General features: G+C 40.4%; 1 protein-coding gene and 1 long non-coding RNA gene across 2 annotated transcripts in view; one reads left to right on the top strand and one right to left on the bottom strand.

Annotated features, from left to right (window-relative positions):
- Window positions 1-2,897, top strand: part of LOC124167606 (kelch-like protein 17) — a 119,288-nt gene extending 116,391 nt beyond the window's left edge. Inside the window, exons 12-13 of the mRNA XM_046545585.1 lie at window positions 71-347; window positions 2,615-2,897. Coding sequence (XP_046401541.1) covers window positions 71-347; window positions 2,615-2,897 — 560 coding nt within the window. The remainder of the gene's footprint in view (window positions 1-70; window positions 348-2,614) is intronic.
- An 8,812-nt stretch (window positions 2,898-11,709) lies between these two features.
- On the bottom strand, window positions 11,710-12,705 carry LOC124167850. Its single transcript, XR_006866774.1, has 2 exons — window positions 12,444-12,705; window positions 11,710-12,335 (listed from the first exon to the last, which is right to left on the bottom strand). It is a non-coding gene; the product is annotated as an uncharacterized LOC124167850 (long non-coding RNA).
- Window positions 12,706-18,794: the final 6,089 nt, after the last annotated feature.

Below are 18,794 nucleotides of genomic sequence, written 5' to 3'. Positions count from 1 at the left end.
TTTATATCAACTTATCTTCTGTTTACGCACTAAGCTCAGCTAACAAGTTTCTAACTCTTCCTCAATCCAGAGAAGTGCATTTATGCAGTGGGCGGGTTCGACTCGAGCAACTACCAGGCAAGTGTGGAGCGCCTGGACCCACGAGAGGGGCGCTGGGTCACCCTACCCGCCATGAGCAGTCGTAGATCAAGCAGTGGGGTGGCCGCACTCCCGGGTGACGAGGGCTATGGCGGTGCTGCCGTTTACTGCGTGGGAGGAAACGATGGCACCATGTGCATGTCCAGCGGTGAGAGGCTAAACGTGCGGCGCAACGCATGGGAGCCCATTGCGCCAATGATGTCAAGGAGGTGAGATAGGGCAGTGGTGAAGGACCATATGTCACAAAAAAGCACAAATACTATGCATGCATTCACTCCATTTTCATGGGAAGGACTGTTGCCAGTGGGGTAGCTAGGAATTTCGTTCGGAGGGGAGGGGTCCTAAACCAGGGGGGGAAATTTTTGAAAAACAGGGTACTAAGTAGAGGGTTTTTAACTAATTTTAACACTTTTCATAATCGAAAAAACTATATTTGTAGAGGAAATATTTTGTAAATTCATAATTTTTTCCTTTTATGAAGGAAAATAATTGTTTTTAAATTTTGGGGGAGGGGTCCGGACCCCCCAGCCCCCCCCTGGCTATGCCACTGACTTTTCCACAACTCTCCCCCAAGTTATTCCATTAAAAATTTACCTCTCTTCCTGACCACTTCCATTTTGCTACCAAGAATTAGTTTTGCAATTCCGTCAATTTCTGTACTTTCCACATAAACCGCTGATCCGATCAATAGCACCTTGTTGAATCTAAATATTTCCTTCACTTTGATAATAGAAATTACATATCCACAAATTGATCGTAATAATAATAATAATGTTTATTTGTCCAGAGATCTAGAAGTACAAGGGGTGCACTGGATATAGGACACGTCAAGATAAAAAAATATATATACAATAAATACAAATATACAATGATGCAGGATACATCAAAATTTGTTTAAGAATTCATCTACAGAATAATACATTCTTAATTTCAAATATTTAAGTAGGTTGGTCTTGAAAGTAGTGACACTTGATGGTGCCTTAAGTTCAGGTGGCAATTTATTGTAGAGTTGAAGGCCCATACAATTTGGACCAGCGCTGGTATTCTTGGTGCGCACATACGAAACATGCAGCTGGTCAATTTGCCTCGTGGAATGATGATGGACATCACGGTTCTTAATGTAATGAAATAGATTTCTTTTTGTGTAAGCAAGTAAATGAAAAATATACACACATGGTAGTGGTAATATGTCCAGTTTCTTGAACAAGGGACGACAAGGTGAATCATAGGGGGCATTGCACATCAGCCTTATAATTCGCTTCTGAATTTTAAAGATTTCAGTAGAATGGGGAGAGGAACCCCAAAACAGGATGCTGAAAATAATGTGAGAGTAAAATTCACTATAGTAAATGGACAATAAGACATCATTATTTACCGTGTTCCTGATGCTTCTTATGAGAAAGCATGTTGAACTGAGCTTGCTGCGCAATTTGCTGATGTGCTCTACCCATGTCATATTTTTGTTCAGGATAACTCCGAGGAACTTTGAACTGGAAATTTGTGGGAGTTGTTTCCCCTCTACAACAATTGGTATTGCTTCGGATTCTTTATTTTTGTTACAAAAATGAATAAGGCCAGACTTTTCAAGGTTCAATTTAAGAAAATTATTTTGACACCATTCATATAGGAGTTTAGTGGCAGTGACTGCTGTAAGGGACAAGCTATTCAATGATGGGGCAGATACAATAACATTAGTATCGTCAGCATAGAGTATAGGTTTGACACCTGTGACAGATTTAAGAGTACCTGGTAGATCATTTATATACAGCAAAAACAGAACAGGACCCAAGACAGAGCCCTGTGGCACACCTAGTAGGACTTCTTTACCAGGAGAGATAAACTGAGTGCCATTTTTGTATAATACAACATGTTGGTGACGTCCACTCAGATACGATTCAATCCACTTATAAGGAGTACCTCGTATACCATAAAAACCCAGTTTTAGTAGGAGTAGTTGGTGATTGACAAGATCAAAGGCTTTAGAAAAGTCAAAGAAAAGACCCAGAGTCTCCATCGTAACTCCCCATTAATATCCTTACTGTAATAGGGCTACAGATCCTCTTTGCAATCTCGCTTCTAAATTTCCAAAGTATTCCTCCATCTTATTTTGATAAAGATCACATCTCATTCACTGATTGATCTGCCACAGGTGGGACGGCAAAAAGAAATGACTCTGAATATTTTATACTGGATACCTTGATAATAGCACTAGTTGCTGAAATCATGGTCAGTCATTATGTTACAAAAATGTTTTTCAGGAAAGCCACCATGTTTTTCATTTTGGTATGGTGATAAAACAAGCCATACTTGTGATATGGCTTTACTTCAACTGCTCTAACATTGCTGGATTTCCTAATGTAGCATTCAACCTAGGACAATTCAACCCAAATTATTTATATATGTATTTTGGTAAGGTTGCATGCCTTTCTTCATATGCTTGACCTAACCCATGCATTTCCTTGTCTTGGTGCAACAGGGCCACTCACGAATTGGTGCACGTCAACGGACGACTGTTCGCCATTGGAGGAAATGATGGAAGCTCGAGCCTCAGCTCGGTGGAGCGGTACGACCCGAGAACGAACAAGTGGAGTGCTGCAGCACCCATGCTGGCGAGACGCAACAGCGTGGCGGCTGCGGCCCTCGACTGTCTCTTCGCTCGTGGCGCAGACGAGGGGGAGGGGGAGTGCTTGGGTGGCTGGGGGGAGGAGGATGAGGAGGAGGGGGGTGGGGAGGACGAGGGTAAGGAAGGGGGGACCTGACCGGAGGGGGCAGGGGGAGGGGGCAGTGGCGGAGGAGGGGGATGGCTGGTCGGGTCTTGGCTGGGCTGGACCTCGGCCGGACACCGCTCCCCCTGGACCAAAATGCTCCCGACCGGCTGCCTTAGGGCTGGAGGGTGCTGATCAGGGGGTGCCACTCACGCATTACCATGCGTGCGCAACCACTTTGTGCCAAGGTTTCGTGCTCGTCTGTCTCTGCGGGTTTTTTTTTCGTAGTTATTTCACGTTCCCTGCCATACCTTCTGGATTTTCTCTCAATTGCAGATCCACAGGGGATAAACGTATTGCGTACCCTGTCCCACCTACAAAATTCAGGAGAAAAGTTATTTCCCAGGCTAAAAATGACTATTTAACAAGAGTGATGATTTGAAAATTGTACGAGAAAGTGGTCAAAGGGGTGGAGAGAGAGCGTAAATTTTGAGGGGGACAAAATTAGAGGGGTACTGGCAAAAACTTTGGGGAAGGGGTCATTGAACCCCTGGATCTTGATGAAAATCCACAAGGGAAGAAAAAATGCCTCGGAAGCTTAATTTGCATGAGCACCTGACATGAATCTGGGTGATCTGAGTCTGAACACAAAGTAAGAAAATTTTGAACCTGAGTGGACTTTTCATTCTTTGCTGAGTCTGCATTGCAATAAATTTCAGTATTCAAGAGTTCCTTGTGGTAAATTCCTATAGAGAAGGAAGTGTGAGGCTGAATTCTCCTGGTTATCATATATGTAAACCACCCTCAATGCTGTTTTCCTACTTTGATGTATGCCAGGAAGATGCCAAACACTTTCAGATGTTATATAGATGAGATCAATTGGGATATGGATGTATAGGGTTTAGTCCAGAAGGTATGGCAAACGGGAGACCCAAACCAAAACCAAAATAGGTAAATATGTATAAGATAATGAGTAGTTAATCGAAGTGAATCAGCTAATGCTCCTTTCAGTACAATCCATACTGCAACAAAATTTTACACTTGACTGAGAAAGAAATCAATGGTTGTTTTGATATGCCTTCTTGAAAGTTCTAAAGTATTGTTTCTATACATTCATATGTACATATGGGAAACTAGCCAATACTGAGCAGGAGACAAGCCAGTATTCATAAAATGGAACTGCTTCCAGACATGAGGCTTCCACTCTTTTCTACTTACTGATTCCTAGACAGAAAAGTACATAATAGGCATTTCCCTTATTGGTAAAGTTAAAGAGGATCCTGAAACGCAAAAAGAACTTTTAAAAAAGGAGTTTAACTGAGAATCAAGCAAATGCTAAGAAGTATTTATTGTGAAGCACTTGTTTTCACTGGGACACATGGTATCATTCAACTGAAACCTTAAATCGAATAAACCAGCTCTATTCCATAACTAGTTTGAACATAAATGAAGCAATCAAAATGAAAACGTTATCACCAGTAATGTATCAATTCAATAAACTCAGGATGCCCTTGGTTATGGACAAGTTACGTTTCTGAGAAAGTTAAACAGATTTGAAAATAACTTGTATGGATGGATATAGAATATCTCGGATTGAAGGGGCTGTATTATTATCATTAATCCTGCCCATGTAACATCTCCTACCAGTAGCTACTAACTTGTTATATGAGAACAACGCACACAAACCAAGAGGAGATTGTTAGCATTGACAGATCCATAATTTTTATAAAGAAAAATCTTAATAAGAAATAATTTAAATATCCTTCAGAGGAACCCATCAGTATCATTCGGTACGTCCATAATTTGGGAATGGCTTGCATGTAGTTACGTTTAAGTTAATGACCGAAGATGCCTCTAAACATAAACATGCAGCACCAGTTGTCACTATACAGGCATAGTGATGTCAATTAGTGTCATTCCACACTCTGAGTTGGGCCACGATAATACCAATTGACATCATTTGCAGTGAAAGTGTTTAAATACTTGCAAGGCCATAGCCAGTAGGGGAGGATGTATGGGTTTCAGCCCCCTAACTCTTTTTATATTCAGTCACGAGCAATTCGATGAAAAGGATTGCCTTGAATATCCCACCTTTACCAATAGATTTTGCCCCCTCCAGAAAAGTCATACATATTAGGTGTTTCCCGAATCACAAATGCTATGTCTATGCCATTGCTGCAGGATTGGAGCAGTAGCTCCAAAATGCTAAATTGCTGACATACATTGGAGTGCTATAAGTAATCATGAAAACCAGAAAAGCTGAATGGAAAGATGACTTTGCCACATTTCTAGGCACCAAAATAAATCTATTTATAAAGACAAATTCCTGTTGACATCAGTGAGTGTTGTTTTATAATTTAAATAAAATGTGTATTGGAGGTAAGATCTAATAAGCAAATCAGTTCCCATTATTCCATGCTTCAAACTGGTACCTCGGAGTACTGTAAACACCAGTAGCCATGAGGCTACAACACTCCGTATCAAGCATATAAAACTTTTCATGCACTTGCAGCGACCCTAAGTCACCTGGAAATGCTCATTCCAGGGCTGCTCCAGAGTTCAATTCTAAATGGCTTTAATACACAGCATACATGATTTGGAATACATCCCTGGCCACGGCCTTGGATGCTAGGAATGGATTGTGACTGAACAGGATGGCATAACAGCATGACTTCACTGAGATCCCCTTTAGATGACTAATTAGCTCTCGAGTCAGCCTTGTTCAGATAAAACAAATCATTGCGCAAGCACTGCCTACTCCCACAATGCTCACTTCTGAGCTGACTGTGGGGATATCCTTTACTGCCCATCAGAAGATTTTCTTATAGCATAAAAAATGAATGTTCACCTTGGTGTAAAAATAATACTGTAACAGTTCTTGGAATGTGAGCCCAAGAAAAAGTCTGAAGTAGAAGCATCAAATATTGAAATCCCACATCCACTGCAATCTGTTGGATGTATTTTTTTCTGGGTCAACCTCTTGCACTTCTCCCCTGAACTGAGACCTTGAAAATGGTTCCTAACCGCTCCTCATGCCCTGTCTATTTCTCATTGTTTTCCACAAACACGGGATCTCATCAGCTCTTTGTAGTACCCAATGCCTAGTCACCTCTCCATCGCAGATATTTTAAGGACTCTCTGGTTGTACCACATCTCTAAGACCTCTATCCTCCTCCTTATATTATTACCAATTGTCCATGTTTCAATTTCACACAGCAAAACCCTCAACAAAGTTGTATCGAGTAGTGGTTTCTTAAACATACATTACAGTCACAGGAAATTAGAAGCTCTTTCTTCGTGTTAATGGCTACCTAAGCCTAATTAAGGCTTAATGGTAGTAGGTAGAGGTAGAAGGATGTTTTGCTCTTGACTCAACTGTGCTCACGTTCCAAGGAGTACACTTCAGCATCTCCAAGCCCTGTTCCATATCTGTATGTGAAACGAAGGTAGTCTTTATTGGCACAGAGACTATTTTCTTCATTCGGGAATTTTGTATCAAGCATCGAGGCACTTGTTGCCATGAGAGTGGTAAGAGTCTGGCTCTTTCTCCAACAAAGCAGTCAAACAGACTTTCACCTTCACAAGCCATTAAAAATAACAAGGAAACAGACATTGAAATCCCTGAAAGTACACAGAAATACCATATTTAAGATATTTCTACAAGCTTCCCCACAGAAACAACATGCCTTTTCAAAGGAAAAGAATTTTTTATTTGACAGAGATTCCAAAGGGCAAATTAAAATAATTGCACTACTGGAAAAAATTACTTTTGCTGCAATTTTCACTGCCAATCCTTCCTTATTTTGGAAAGAGAAATTTTACTTGAAAATTTGTCATCAGTAATTTGAGTAATACTTGCATACACAGGGGTTTGTAAAAGCTGACAATTTTTTGACAGCTTTGTATGGTGGGTCACAATGCAGTGAACATTTAAATTAGTAGCAACGTAATCCAGCCCAATTTATGTACTTTCACCAAAAATTAGAACACCAACGCAAATCATCATGTATGTGTAAGCTATGCACTCCTTCAAATATCAATGTACAGAATGCATACCAGCATGATTAATTCATCCTATCATCATATGAGTAAAGGCGTAACTGCTCTCACATCATACTTCAATGCATTTTTTTCTATGGCCATACTTCCTCTGATCTCTTTTGATACAGCTCTTTAATGGCATGTTTTATACACCAAATCAAATATCCTCTAACATAATGAGTACTCGTAGGGAGTATACTCACATCTCCCACAGATTCTGATGAGTCAATTCTAAATTTTTACACCAATTCCTACTCCTACATTCACATTTCAATCCCCATCATTCCATCAATAGTAAAAATGCATTCATTTATTTGCATTCAATTCTGACAGCATAACTACAATGATCAAACGAAGCATAACATGGTATTATAAATTTCCACAAGCATTATCATTCAACCTCCAGGCAAATTACAAATCTTAAATAACAGAAAGTTAATAAACAAAAGGGGTGGTTTTGTTTCAAAAAAAGATAATTGTCGCCACAAATATTTGGTTGTGCAACGGCAATGTGACATAACTGAAACATTCATGAAACAAATTATAGAATTAAAAGCCTTTTCAATGTGTTTTTCTGCCACAAAATAACTGCTAACATTCTCTACTCAATCCAGAACATTCGATGTTGATCATATAATCAAAATATTTTAGGATAGCAAAATATTGGGGTAGAATTTTTTGGTGTGTCAACTGCCACCCCTTATTAATGTGCATCTTGACTGCTTTTTTTAAAGTGACAAAAAAATTAATGCTGGCCGGGTGCACGTTTTGTGGTCTAAAAAATTAGTAGAGTAGGGATCAATAGTTCATCTCCTGTGTAACTCCATTGCAATTTAAACACATAAGTGAGGAATAGGGGAATCAAAGAATCAGGTTTTCCCACGAAATATGACACATTAAGTGGGAATGGAAGAAGCCAAATTCTTAGCCATTCTTGTACAGATCCATCTTAGGCTGGACAGACGGAAAACGAGCCAGCCCAATGAAATTTCCTTCTATTGTGCCAAATCTTCTCAAAATATCACCAAACATTTCCAAAAAAAATGAGAGTACTTCAGTATTGATGAAAATGAAGACTGCTCCACTTGTAAACACTTTTGCTATTAATGTTTTGAAAAACTTTTTTCCATACAATATTTTGCAAGCATTTTCTACATTCATCCAATGATTTTGCAATAATTACTCTTGTTATACTGAGTACAGCAAAAAAAAAGGATTCTCAGTCATTTGACTAAATGTTGACATTGAATTGAATGTTTTCAGAATGAATTGACAGAAACTTAATGATGCAGTTGTTGTCAAATGAATTTTGTAATGAAAAATTGCTTGTTCTGTACTTCTAAGCTTCGACATGAGAATGAAAGAAACAAATTTAAACCACCATATTTTGAAATGAATGCACAAAAATGCCTTTTCATTTATTTTGCTAAAATGATAATACAAATTTGGTCAGATGAGGGTAAAATCGTTTTGCAAAGTGTATAACATGAAAATGTGACCTTCCTTGAAAGCCGAACACATATATTTTTGATTTTTGCGTCTCTGTTTAAAGTGGGTGATGAGTACTTGCATTCAGCTGTGTCAATGAGACTGATTGATAAACGTTATTCTGTTGCAAAATTTTACCACGCTGTTTACAGCAACTCTCTCCAGTGATGGGGTCACACAGATTTAAGTTTCTCCCAAGTGATACAGTGTTCTTGGGAGAGTTGCTCTTTCCCGCTGATTTCTATTGTGATAATGTATCATACATTGAACCAAAATAATTTATTCTGTGAAAAATGAATCATTGTGTGTTATTTTTTTCACCTAAACTGACACCCTCCCACTTCCATGTATTGACATGGGTATACCCAGTGAGAAATGAGTTATTGAATCGTCGTCGATTCGACTTCGAAGTAGTCATCGATAAAACGTCGATCGATGCCTATATGATCCAAAAATCAATGAGTTTTCGATGTCGACGGCATCGATGTGATACCGACTACTTACCTGCGATTTTTTACTTAGCGAATTTTGGTTGATTATGATGCAATAGAAAATACGGTTAAATAACAATTACGGAAATAACAATCTTTTCGACTAACAATGGCCATCTATTGAGGCCACAACGACGGATTTCAATCGAGCACGCAATGAGTATAAAAATGAAGGCTAAAATAATCAGGTGGTTTCAATTTTATGATTGGGAATAGTAACCTCAAGTCCTGCATATTTATCTTGAATAATAAGCAGACACCCTTAAAAAAAAAGAGAGATCATGTTGACATATGTGGCGTGACTGCAAAGGTATTAAAATGAATTAGACGCAACAACACCAAGCTTAAGCATAATGTCACCATCACGTAGGAAATACTAAGAACTGTGACACAAATAGAAGGTCTGGTGTATCTGAGGCAAATGTGTGAGCATGGAAATCTGCAAATCTGCATGCAAACACAGCACCAACAACGACCGACACCTTGTTTCGACCATCTTTTCGACTCTTTCATCTACAGCAACTGCCTTCAAGCTTGAACGCCATGCGCTTCCTGTCAAGTTACTGAATGAAAAGAAATCAACGATTGTTCTCCGGGATTGAAGCTAATGCATGAAAATTAACAAAATAATTATTTAATTTTATCTTTCTTATTTCTGTCAGATATGTTTTAATAGCGTCTCTCAGTTAATTTTAAGACTTCAACACAACTTTACTATGCTCCCCTCCACCAATCAACACCACGACTTATCAGAATAACACGTCAAAAAATCGTCGATTTAACAAATAGAATTGATGTCGACCACATAACGATCTATAGACGTCTGATCGAAAAAGATTTGAGGTAGATTCGATGATCCATTTCTCACTGGGATAGCTCACGCGAAAGAAGCTGGTGCCATCCCGTGCGAGAGAGACGGTAGATAGTGGTGGAAGGTGTGAATGGAATGGATGGAGGCAAAGGCATACCCAGGATCAAAACTAGATGGGGGCAAGCCGTGTTCGTTCAAGTTGTACCACAGAAAAGGTTACGGAAACCTAAATTTCCTGAAAATTATAAAAGCGCTTTATTAGGTTTGAAAATTATTTGCTAGAAAAAAAATTTATTTCCATTGTATGTTTTATAGTAATATCATTTTCCTTTGATTTAAATGAAATTTGTTCAAAACTTTCGTTTTGAACTAAATATGCTTTTGCTTCTAGAGGGGGCAGCTGCCCCCTACTGCCCCCCGCTGGGTACGCCCATGGATGGAGGGGAAGAAAGCTAAGCAGAGAGAGACAGGGGTACCAAAATACTTATGAAAAAATTGAAATTCCATAATGGCTTTTGTGAGCAAAATACAAATGGACCCAAGGACGCACTGTGAAAAATTCACAGAGAAAAAAATTGTTCGCCTTAACCGGGATCTTCCAAATTCTGGTTGAGCGCTTTAGCCAGGTAAGCCACCAAGGCATCATTATCCTCTGTGGAAATTTGAGGACAATTCTGGACAAGGTGGTACACACTGCTGAGGACATGATGCGACAAGCACTCCACATCATGCGCACAGCGCCACAGCTGCAAAGCAAAGCCCAAACTTGGAACACAGAGGTGTTCACTCTTGACTAATTTAAGTAAACCAGGACTAGGCAAAGAGATAACTTTACGGAGTCAGCTGCAATGTACAAATTGTGCGACAAATCCATGGAGAAAAAATTTTTCTCTGTGGATTTTTCACGTGATTCGTGCATTGCAGGTGACTTTGTAAGTTTATCACCATGGCTAGTCCCAGTATAATTATGCCAAGGACAGATCGAAATGCAAAAGATAGAGATGCCAAGCATACACACGCATGGCTAGTAGGCAAGTGAGGAAATCATTCATTGCCAAAACCTACCCTTAAAACTAGGGAAAATTATAGACCGTGTGCCGCTGCAGTGCGATAAGATGGAGCTAGAGGGCAGGTAGTGGTGAGTCACCCCTTAATCATAGGGGGAGTGTTGGTAGCAATTACGAAGCATTTATACTTTACACTCTACACAAAACAACCTTGCTTTCCTTTTTACCATCATTTTGAGAATTACGTGGCTAAAGCTTCAGGATTGCCACCTGCGCAGCACCACGATCTTTTGGGAAAGGTAAACCACATGGAATCCCCATGAGTAATTGGATTTTTGATGGAGGTAAAACTTTTCCTAACTTATACCAAATATGCACCGTACAAATTATATGGACATAGAAATTTGGATAATTTTATCAAAATTTGGCCTATGTCGCACATATTCACATGTATCGCATCAATATCATCATGTATCATCAGTAGCCATATGGCTATCCATCAGTAGTGATACGTGAAATGAAGTCTCTGCTGAAGTTTTCTATCTATTCTATAACATGAATACTATTATGTTCGACTAGAAGACAAAAGCCGGATCATGGCTTTCGAAACTGTCATAACAGATGAATGTGGCTGGAGTACCCGGAGAACTGCACTCATCATGACCGTTACCCTGGAAACCTTCACAAGAATGATCAGCTAGGATCAGAAGGGAAGGCAAAATCATACCATGATGCCATAGCAGTAATAAAGACCCTAGTAGAGAAATTAGAATATAACCATGATGCAGCACCAGATCCAGGATCGGGACAAGAGTGGGGCTCCAGCCCTTCTCTGGATCCACCACTACCAGGATGTGAATCACTGCTTTGCCGATTTTGAAAATACATGAATGAGAACATTGTGAATTGAAGAGAGAAGCTCAAATTCACAGGGGGGATGGAAAAATATAATAGAATAGATGACTTGCAAAATGCTTCATGAAATGCTGCTTAACCTGGTAGAGTGACTTTCTTAAAAAGTAAGCATAAACATTTAGAAACGTCTTTATTGCTGTCATTGTGTAAAATGAAAGTTTGTTTTAGTACCTAATTGTCCAAAACAGAAAATTTAATTCATAAACTGTTCCAGATTCACCTCACAAAGTTAATATGACTTTATTAGGAACTGATTGGATATATTTCCTGAATTACGAATTTTCGTACACAATATAAATACCATTAAGTTGAAAACTGACACATTAGTTCATAACACAAACCCTCAGACAGGGATACGATAAAAATCTTAAGCGGGATCATCAAAATTCAGCTATTCTTTCTTCGTTAATACCAATTCTTTCGAGCATCAAACAACGGAGTTCACAATGCAAACATTAACTTCATTATTCATGACAAAGAAATCCATTACACATATATCAGCCAGTGATATAGTCTGAGGCGTTCAAAACCCACCTGGGATAAAATTTTATGCCTTTGCCTCATTGATAAAAACACTGGATAATTTTCACTAGTTATTCTTGAAAAGTTCCCATCCAAGCCATGCCCAAAGCCCAAAGAAGAGTTTCACGGGCAATACCACAAGCAACAGCAGAAAGAAGTACTCGAATTCATCCAAATCCATGGGTATCTTTAAATCTCATCAACATTCGACACTGTTCTGATAGAAGTAGAAGAAAAAACTAAGTCAAAGAGATATCAACACAGTGGAAAGAGCAAACACGTCAGTAATATCACAGTAATCGTAACGATCAGCAGTATTACTTACAATTTAAAAAATGACAAAAAAAGGCTAATCCACCCATTACATACAGTACGTTGAAGGCGTGAAAGACAACTAATGTCTAACCGGCTTAAACGAAGTAAAATAGCCACATTGTTTACAAATTAACTAGCGATAATAAAAAATGACAACTAATGGCTGTATTTACAGATATCAATGTACAACCACTCTCGTAGAACAAAATTATCGCAGAATAATGTACATTGTCAGAATTAATCAGATAGTAGCCAGCTGAAAGTACGTTTCGTACGGTGGTTTGTTTCCGCACTTCATTTGTCTGCTTACAGCCGCGAAATTCAAGTTGTACGACACAAATGACACGTAAGGAATGTTAGCAAATGTGTTGATTATTGTGACCAAGAGGTCCTAAAATTAAAATCTTTAAAGCTTTTTTCTCTTCCGCTTTTAGAGTACCTTTTATATCTCACTTGTTTTGTGCCCTGCTTTTGTATGATTTCACCTCACTTTTGAGAAGGATATTTTGGGGGCTTAGCTCCCCTCTCCACTTGCATGCAAAACAGCCCTTTTTGCCTGGATAGGAAGAATGTAGGACTGAAATTTACAACATTTATGGAAAATATGTCGTGGTAATAAGTAATTAAATTTGGCTACAATCACCACTCTTGTTTGTGAATTATGGGTCATGAAAGTTGGTTCTTCCTTCCTTTCAAAAACGAGTACCCACACAGCACATTGTTACCAAAGGAAGTCCGCTGCACCTCCGCCACCTCCTCTCAGTGTCCACGTATTTTCAGGACAGCCAGAGGACAACCAGCTGCCATCCTTGCCAGAGAGACTTATAATACAAATATTCTGGACGTCTTGATAATTAACGCCGAAAGTCGTAAAAAGTCATTGCACAAAAGTGTTCGCGAGTTAACCACATTTTTTCGCCAAGACAAAATTTTCAAGTCGCTGCATTGTCAAGACTTAAAATATAAATACATAGCAACCATCATACAAGGAGTGCTTGCAGGGGAAGAAGAAAATTGAGCAACATGTATTTTCTTGTGTTAGCTTCTTGTACTAAAGAAGTCTAATAAATAATGCATATGACATTGACACCTTATTTATTTAAATTCTTGTCCGGACCTAATATTTATTGGTAATGAACAAAATTCAGTCCCAACCTAAATATACCCTTTAATGTGTCCTGAATGTGTCCGGAGCGGGCAACTTCGAGGACACTCACTCACTTAGATGTCTGTAGGCAGTCTTTTTTACTGACATGCGGACATCCTCTGGCATTAATGCAGACGGCCTACGGACGTCCGTAAGCTACTTGGCGGACAGTCACCGGATGTCCTTAAGATGTCCATGTGCTGTGTGGGTACTTTTTCCATTTGAAATTAATATAAACTCTAAAAATGTGCCACAAGGTTGTTAGAGTCCCATTTGCAACAGCGCAGTAATGAGCAAGAAAACATAAGGTGCAATTTGTTTTTCTGTGTTCCTTTCTATTATTCAGCTTTGCACAATTTTAGTTCTGGCTGTAATCAAAAGCTTCTAAGTCTGTCAATGGCCACATAACTCCTCCTTCATGGAAACAGGAGTATTGCACCATTTGTGCTCAGGAACAAGATGAAGTTCCGCTCCTGGAAGTTTTTTACGCATTGAATGGTCCAGAGACTCGGTTACAGGCACACCAGAATTGTTGCAGAGTAAGCTGCAGTTCATCCCAAAGCAAAACACCTTGATGGCCATGCCTACAAGATACCACCTGATAAGCCCTTACCAGAACCTGAACTTAAACCATCTTTTGACAGAAGTACTTCATGCATGTGAGCCGTCAATGACTCATGGCCTTCATGAAGAGTAATGAAAAAGACTTCGGAGTGCAGGTACATTCCGCCGAAACAGATTTTGACTCAGGCGCGTGCCTGTGCAGTGGCTGACCTGGTGGGGAGTTCTATAAAGGGACCTGCGGCCCTGGCCCCGGGCTGATTTTGCCGACGTTTCTCCTCGTGTGAGGATGGCGAAGAGCGTCATCTGAGAAGCGAAGTGACGCCACCCTTAGCGAAAAAACTGTTGGATTTTAACAGTTACTGTTGGATTTTCTACAGTTACTGTTGGATTTCAACAATTACTGTTGGATTTTCTACGGTTACTGTGGAGTTACGACAGTCACTGTTGGCTTTTCTACAGTTACTGTTGGATTTTCTACAGTTACTGTTGGATTCAACAGTGGTCCCAATTAACTGTTGAAATTTTCAACAGTTTTTTCGCTAGGGGCAGTTCCAACAGATCGACGACTACTCGCGCCAAGTACTGCCAACGCCTCCCTCATACCTATCCTACCCCTCTCCCAGTCAGATTGCTTTTCACGAAATTATATCTGTATATTATTAAAATAAACTGGAGCCTTTTATCTCTATTGGTTGACTCTTGGGTTTTCTATCGACCGCCCCGACCCACTACGCGTTTCACATGATACAATGGAAAACCTTGTAAATGTTGAGGAACATGCAGAAGCAAAGTTGCTATAGTAGAAGCCTGAAATCCATTCAACCCACACCTTCCACTTAAACAGCGGTGGATCCAAAGAGGGGCAAGGGGTGTTATATAGTCCCCCTGGTGTATCCAATTCACACTAGATATGACACTGATTTTGTGCGGACCCCCACAACTGCTAGGAGGTTACCACCAGCCCCTTCACCTGCCCCCCGTTGTCCCTATCTGAGACCCACCACTGCACTAATAGATAATGTCAGGTGGCTATATGCAAACATAGGAAGGCAAAATCCAACAAAATCATTAACTTGCCACCTCAGCAGTCTTCAAAAGATCTTCCTGAATGCATGAAGGAGAGAAATAGGTTGAAAACGGATCACTACTACTAAAATTGGTTAAATTTTAAGGAATTTTCTCCTAGTTGATATTCCTACAGGTGGCCAGCAAAAGAGTTATGCTGAAGTTTCCCTGTAAATGAATTGCAAAGGAACTTGATCTTTGAGTTCCACAAGAGTGTTAGAATTTTAGATTCATTCTCATCTTTTTTAGATTTACCATATTAGCACAACTCTGATGCACATGATTCTAAAACGACCCTCTGTTATTGTAACACTGCTAAGGTTCAAATTTAATTTTGAAAAATAATTACATACTGTACATCTCCGATTACAGTTCCCTCTCTGTTGCCCAAAATTTCTAGAAGATATAAGTAATTTGGCCTACATCATGGCCTCCTTTAATAATTTAGTTTTAAAGGAGGTAATGCCTATATTGGAGCGCAAGAAGGTATCTACTTGAAGAACTAATTACAAAACCAAAACCAGCAAGGTATAAATTATGGCATAATGAATGTAATTATTTTGTTGTACTGTGGTTTTCAAAGACTAGTTAAGAAGTTTTTATTGTTCATTGGAAACCAGAGACCAGATTTCAAAGCTTTATTGGTATTGCAATCATGGTAATTCTCGTTTCAGTTGAATAAGAATTTCTTGTGCCATTTTATGCCAGTTACTAGCCTCAAGAACACCCCGCAAGAATAAGACGACATGCACTTTACTGAAATCTTTCGCCGTAGGAGAAAATTTTTGGCTGGAAAATATCTAACTCATGGTCAATTGAAGTTATGGAATTTAGTTTTAATTAACCCTGAATGGATGTGTTATTAACAATTGTGGCCAGAAAGTTTAGAAGAAATATTCAATGTAAACGAGAAACCAATAAAAAGAGTTGTTGGTACATGATACCACAGGACTTTTTGCCAGATGCTGCTCAACATCAAGTACTCATGAAATAAATAAACTATTTGGAAGATTTAATTGAGCAGGGCCGGCCCTAGTAGGTGCGGGGCTAGGGGCGAACCTTCAGTGCGGGGCCCTTCACTTAAAATATTAAACTCTATACCCCATCTACAAACTTGAGCATTTTGAATCCCTACCACTCTCTGGCTAAGTATGTGTTCCCCTCCAAAATTCCCCTCCCCTTGCCACACTACGCCTTCAACTACCTAGCCACGCCCGCTCTCACTCATGTCAAGTTCTCTCACTCGTTGTTATCACTCACACGACACAGTACTGTACTGACAAAATCAATTGCACAATAAAAATTACTGCATTATTATTCCTTTTTCATAATATTATTTTTTGTCTAGCACGGACTTAACAATACAGTATTAGTTGAAATTGCGTTTTCAAAACTATCGTATATTTTAATTTTTTTTTCACGAACGCGGGGCCCGGGGCGGTCGCCCCGCCCTGGCTGGCCCTGTAATTGAGTACATTTCACCACAGAGAAACTACACTGCTGACAAGTATATCTACCGATTCGATCGATAGATTTTTCTTCCTCATAGGAAAATCTACTAGGATTGGTAGCATATTAATTGCGTAAGCTTGGTTTCGCTATTAGTAGGGCCCGCCCGCCTTTGTGACGGTATGGGACTCCTCGTCCCCTCCCTTCCTTTCCTATCCTTCCCCTGGAGGTATCATCGGGCTCTCATCGCGGCGATGCCTCCATTCCTTTTTCCTTCCTCTGTCCTCCCCCTCTCGAGAGGCACGGGCGTATAAGTCTCAGACTTGGTTCCCGGTCCTCGAGAGGTATCCTGGCGGGGCCCGCCCTGGGACCCCCCGAATCCACTGCTGACAAGTACGGTTTAAGCTTGTGTAAGAGGCGCACCCCTATTTTGAGGATCGAAGCTATAAAGAAAAAAATTTTGCGACTTTTTTTATCCTATCGTGCGGTGTGGCTGACGTATGCCTGGAATTTCGAGTTATCGAAATGTCCTCTTTCAGTACTATTTGAAAAAGGAAATTTTGATAACTGCGGCGGCATAAGAGGGAGTAGAAAGAGTTCCGATCCTCTCTTTGCATACGCCATCGCTCTACGTTGCTTGTCCTACTCACGAACAATTTTGTTTAAAAGCTCTCGCAGGAGTATTGCAATAGAATTGCAGCCGTGGAAAATTTTAAGGCAAAACACGACAGGCAAATGGCATGAGCTTTCCCAAGAGATTGAACAACAATCGGGGCAATCTCAGCGCCGTAGGATAATAACCACGTCGTAGATTTAAGGCCCCTTGCACACACCGATTTTGGACGGCCGGTAAAATATCGGCCGTCCACATTCCAATGGTGAACAATGGGAGAGCATTGGAGCTTGCACACGTACCGACCACACGCCGGCACCGGCAAAATGCCGGTTAGCTGCCGGCTATTGTCACTGTGGATCGCCGGCGCCGGCTCAAATACTTAGCAACGTATCGTTTGACCGGTAAAAATCCGGCGTGTGTGCAAGCATCGCTTCGCCGGTAAAATATCGGCCAATATTTTACCGGCCGTCCAAAATCGGTGTGTGTGCAAGGGGCCTAACGGAACTACACTCGGCTTTCCATCAGCTAATGCCTCTGCCGTTTTTTTCCTTTCCGAGACTCCACAGGAAAATATCAAGTTACAAGGGAACAATGGAAACGTGTTTCATCCCTACCCCATTCCACCAACTGACCTTTTTCGGTCTACCAGGTTCAATTCCCCGAGTTTCTGGAGGTCAAATGCTATGTGAGTCACCTTCTGAGCTCGAAGATATCTCGATATCTTTCAGCAATTGTATGACACGCACGAGGTTCTAAAAAGAATTAGACCTAACGCGACGTATATCTTACAGCATTTAAGTTTTCTGAGCTCTAATTGATTGACACAAAGATTTATAGCTAAAATAAGGCTACTAATATTCAAAATAGTCCAAACAGCACAATTTCGGAAGAAACAAGCGTAGCATAAGCGCATTCAAACAAGACGAGACGGACTGGAAACTCAGGCAACGCAAACTGCGTATATCACATTGCTGCGCCTTCGCCCCTTCGCTTTCAAGGCAACGACGTCACATGCAAGATCGGACGTGTTCTTCCCTTGCTCCTTCGCTCGTAGCTTTAAATACGGAGGGGAGGGAGCCCTCTTCCCCTCGACCTCTCCTTCAGCGCTCTTCACTTATAAGCATTTCCGATTTCTTCTATCCACCATTAAGTCCAACAATGAGCACACTCGTTCGAATTTTTTCAACCGCAGGTTTTGACACCAATATTACTATATGCAGTATAAATGCCGCGGGATGCCCACTCGTGGCAATAAATTTAGCGCGCGCTCCGGAGCGAATCACCCCGCGCGATCTTTTCAATGTTCACCTCTGGGGTACCGACGTGGCGGCGCGATGCTTGCAAGAAATTCAAACAGGAGCATTTTAAAAATACGTCACTAAAGGAGAAACTCCCCTGCCTGCCGCTTGATTTTGACCCAGGGTTTCAGATGACTGACTCACGCTGAAAACCAAGGCCACTCAGTTCCCCTTGAACTTGCAACCGGTGAAGGGGAGGGGGGATTGATAAGAAGTTTGTGT

The sequence above is a fragment of the Ischnura elegans genome, chromosome 11, assembly GCF_921293095.1.
Source record: "Ischnura elegans chromosome 11, ioIscEleg1.1, whole genome shotgun sequence".
NCBI classification, from domain to species: domain Eukaryota; kingdom Metazoa; phylum Arthropoda; class Insecta; order Odonata; family Coenagrionidae; genus Ischnura; species Ischnura elegans.
The sequence above is the reverse complement of the archived record's forward strand: the minus strand, read 5'-3'. Positions and strand labels throughout refer to the sequence as shown.